This window comes from Limulus polyphemus, unplaced genomic scaffold, assembly GCF_000517525.1.
Source record: "Limulus polyphemus unplaced genomic scaffold, Limulus_polyphemus-2.1.2 Scaffold5889, whole genome shotgun sequence".
Lineage (NCBI taxonomy): Eukaryota > Metazoa > Arthropoda > Merostomata > Xiphosura > Limulidae > Limulus > Limulus polyphemus.
In genome coordinates this window covers 47,575-49,918 of record NW_013671499.1, presented here as the reverse complement: position 1 = coordinate 49,918, position 2,344 = coordinate 47,575, and the positions used below count along the sequence as shown (strand labels likewise).

The window sequence follows — 2,344 nt, the reverse complement described above, 5'->3', positions numbered from 1 at the left end:
CGATGTTGTTTCTGTCTTAAAATTACATAAAACACATCGCGAGTTTATAACAATCGCGATACCGTAAATCTATTATAGTAATACTCACTTTTTGTCTGTCCTGAAAATGCGCGCGCACTTCATTTCGACGGATGTAAACAAAAGGCGGATGTAAATATATTTTTTGAACAACAACAACAGAGCTTATCACAGTTTTTAAAAAGATCTAACTTTAGGTCATAGAATAACATTATAAGTTTATTTATTGATAGTATTAAGTACGTTAAAGTTTAGCCCTAACTAAATTAAAGCAAAAAATGCACAAAAGTTACATTGTTAATTTGTCTCTTTATAATATAGGCCATACTTAATAAAGGCTTAACTCATGCTAGGCCTAAGTCAAGCGGACTCGTAGATTTCGGTTTCTGCGAATTGTTTTGTATTATTCTAGAAATCCTGTATTTAAAAAGTACTGTTACAATAAATATACTAATTTGACTGCATATGTTTTGCTAGTAATGAAACAATACAAATAATTGCTTCAAATATCAGTTTATTGAATATATTATAGTACACAAATAAATCAGTTTTAATTTTATAATACACAGAAAGACAATAGACTTTTCATCCCCTCATCTCGTCACGTGTCATCATCACCCAGTCAGTGTTTTTCTATATTGTCGTTCCCGTTAGCTGCAAATAAGATATATCAAAAAATGATTAAATATTATAGGTAAAATACTCTTATTGTAAATATTTTTACCAGTTGTTGTTTTTTGTTTTATTTTTTCAGGAATTGGAAAGTTACCTTTGGATGAGGAGACATTGTCCATAGCCGTAAAAATAGAAAAAGAGAAAGAGAAAAAAAGAAAGACATTCATTATACATCATAAATAATTTTTCAGGGGTTGGACAGTTACCTTTGGATAAGTCAGTGTTTATAGCCATAGCCACCGTAGCCAAGACCATAGCCATATCCAAGACCATAACCACCGTAGCCGTGTCCAAGACCATAACCGCCATGACCGAGTCCAAGACCATAACCGCCATAGCCGAGTCCAAGACCATAACCGCCATAGCCGTGGCCAAGACCATAACCGTGACCATGGTTAATCGTAGTAGCATAGTTGAAACGACGACCAACAGGATAACCGTACCCGTAACCTCCATAATGACCATAGCCTACGGGACCAGCAAGGTAGCCAGCCATGGCGGTAGCCACGAGGGCGAAGAAAGCGATAGCCACCTGGAAGAAGAATAATGAACTAAACATGTAAAACTAACTTAAAATTGTACATGAAGTATTTGAAACGAAATATAAATTCATAGCAGCTTCATCAAAGTTTTTTGTTTGTTTTTTGTAACAATCTTTTTAGAATAAGAAGTTTTGAAACTTACTAGAGTTTTCATGGTATTATAGACGAAATGAAGCTTTCAAAACTTACCAAAGTTTTCATGATATTATAGACGAAATGAGGCTTTCAAAACTTACCAAAGTTTTCATGGTATTATAGACGATATGAGGCTTTTCCACTATGGAACGAATATGTAACAACCTGTGTGCCTTCCGTTCCTTTTATACCAGAGAAAATTGTTCTAAAAATTTACCTGTCGCATATGAGCGGTCGAAAACTGGGTCAAAATTTTTACCTATCGTCCAGTGCTGGCACCAAGGCCAAGTAAATACATAAATGCTGTCCACTTCGTACAACCAACACGAACTGTGGGAGTTGAAGGGTGTGTCCAAGGTCAGTCAATCTCATTTTTACGGGTACTAGAACATCAGGTTCGCCGTACGATCGTGTACCGTTTGCTTATAGCAAAGTAAACGTTACTCAGCTGTGACAAGCGAGAGAAGTGCTGCCGTGAGATATTACACAACGTACCGTATCTGAGTTTGTTAGGTCACGGCTAGCTTACGTCGACTGAGAGCGAATATGTTCTAGTATAATCGGGGGTTGTACCCTAAATCCAATTTGGTTTTTGCCTAGTGAAAACTGACACGCCAAGGTTAAATATTACCGCGTTTTTCTTGTAAATATTATCTGTACGGAAAGAATTTTTTTTCTTTTTAAATATTAACCCAATTTCTTGAAGTGTTTTATTTATTTATGTAAATACCCTCCAGTGGCTCAGCGAAAAGTCTCAAGATTATAGTGCTAAAAAGCGGGTTTCAATATCCCTGGTAGGCACAGCACGGATAGCCCATTGAGTAGCTTTGTGCTTAATGGCAAACAAACAAAACCCAGGGCAACTGTTTGTGTGTCTGTGTCTGTGGGAGGGGGGGGGGGGTAATACAGTTGTATCTTACAACCAATCGAAAACAAAAACAGTAATATGTTAGACGTAAATTACGAAGAAAACG

The 2,344-nt window shown here is 36.5% G+C and overlaps 1 protein-coding gene across 2 annotated transcripts; it reads right to left on the bottom strand.

Moving 5' to 3' along the window:
• Positions 1 to 525: 525 nt before the first annotated feature.
• On the bottom strand, positions 526 to 1,832 carry LOC106473108 (glycine-rich protein-like). 2 transcript variants are annotated; one of them, XM_013933789.2, is made up of 3 exons: positions 1,472 to 1,832; positions 900 to 1,225; positions 526 to 672 (listed from the first exon to the last, which is right to left on the bottom strand). In XM_013933789.2, exons 1-2 carry the CDS (start codon positions 1,481 to 1,483, stop codon positions 911 to 913), a joined length of 327 nt encoding a protein of 108 aa, XP_013789243.1. In that variant the 5' UTR covers positions 1,484 to 1,832; the 3' UTR covers positions 526 to 672; positions 900 to 910. The 2 variants fall into 2 exon arrangements, with proteins under 2 accessions (XP_013789243.1, XP_013789244.1); XM_013933790.2 differs by lacking the exon at positions 1,472 to 1,832 and adding an exon at positions 1,425 to 1,467.
• Positions 1,833 to 2,344: the final 512 nt, after the last annotated feature.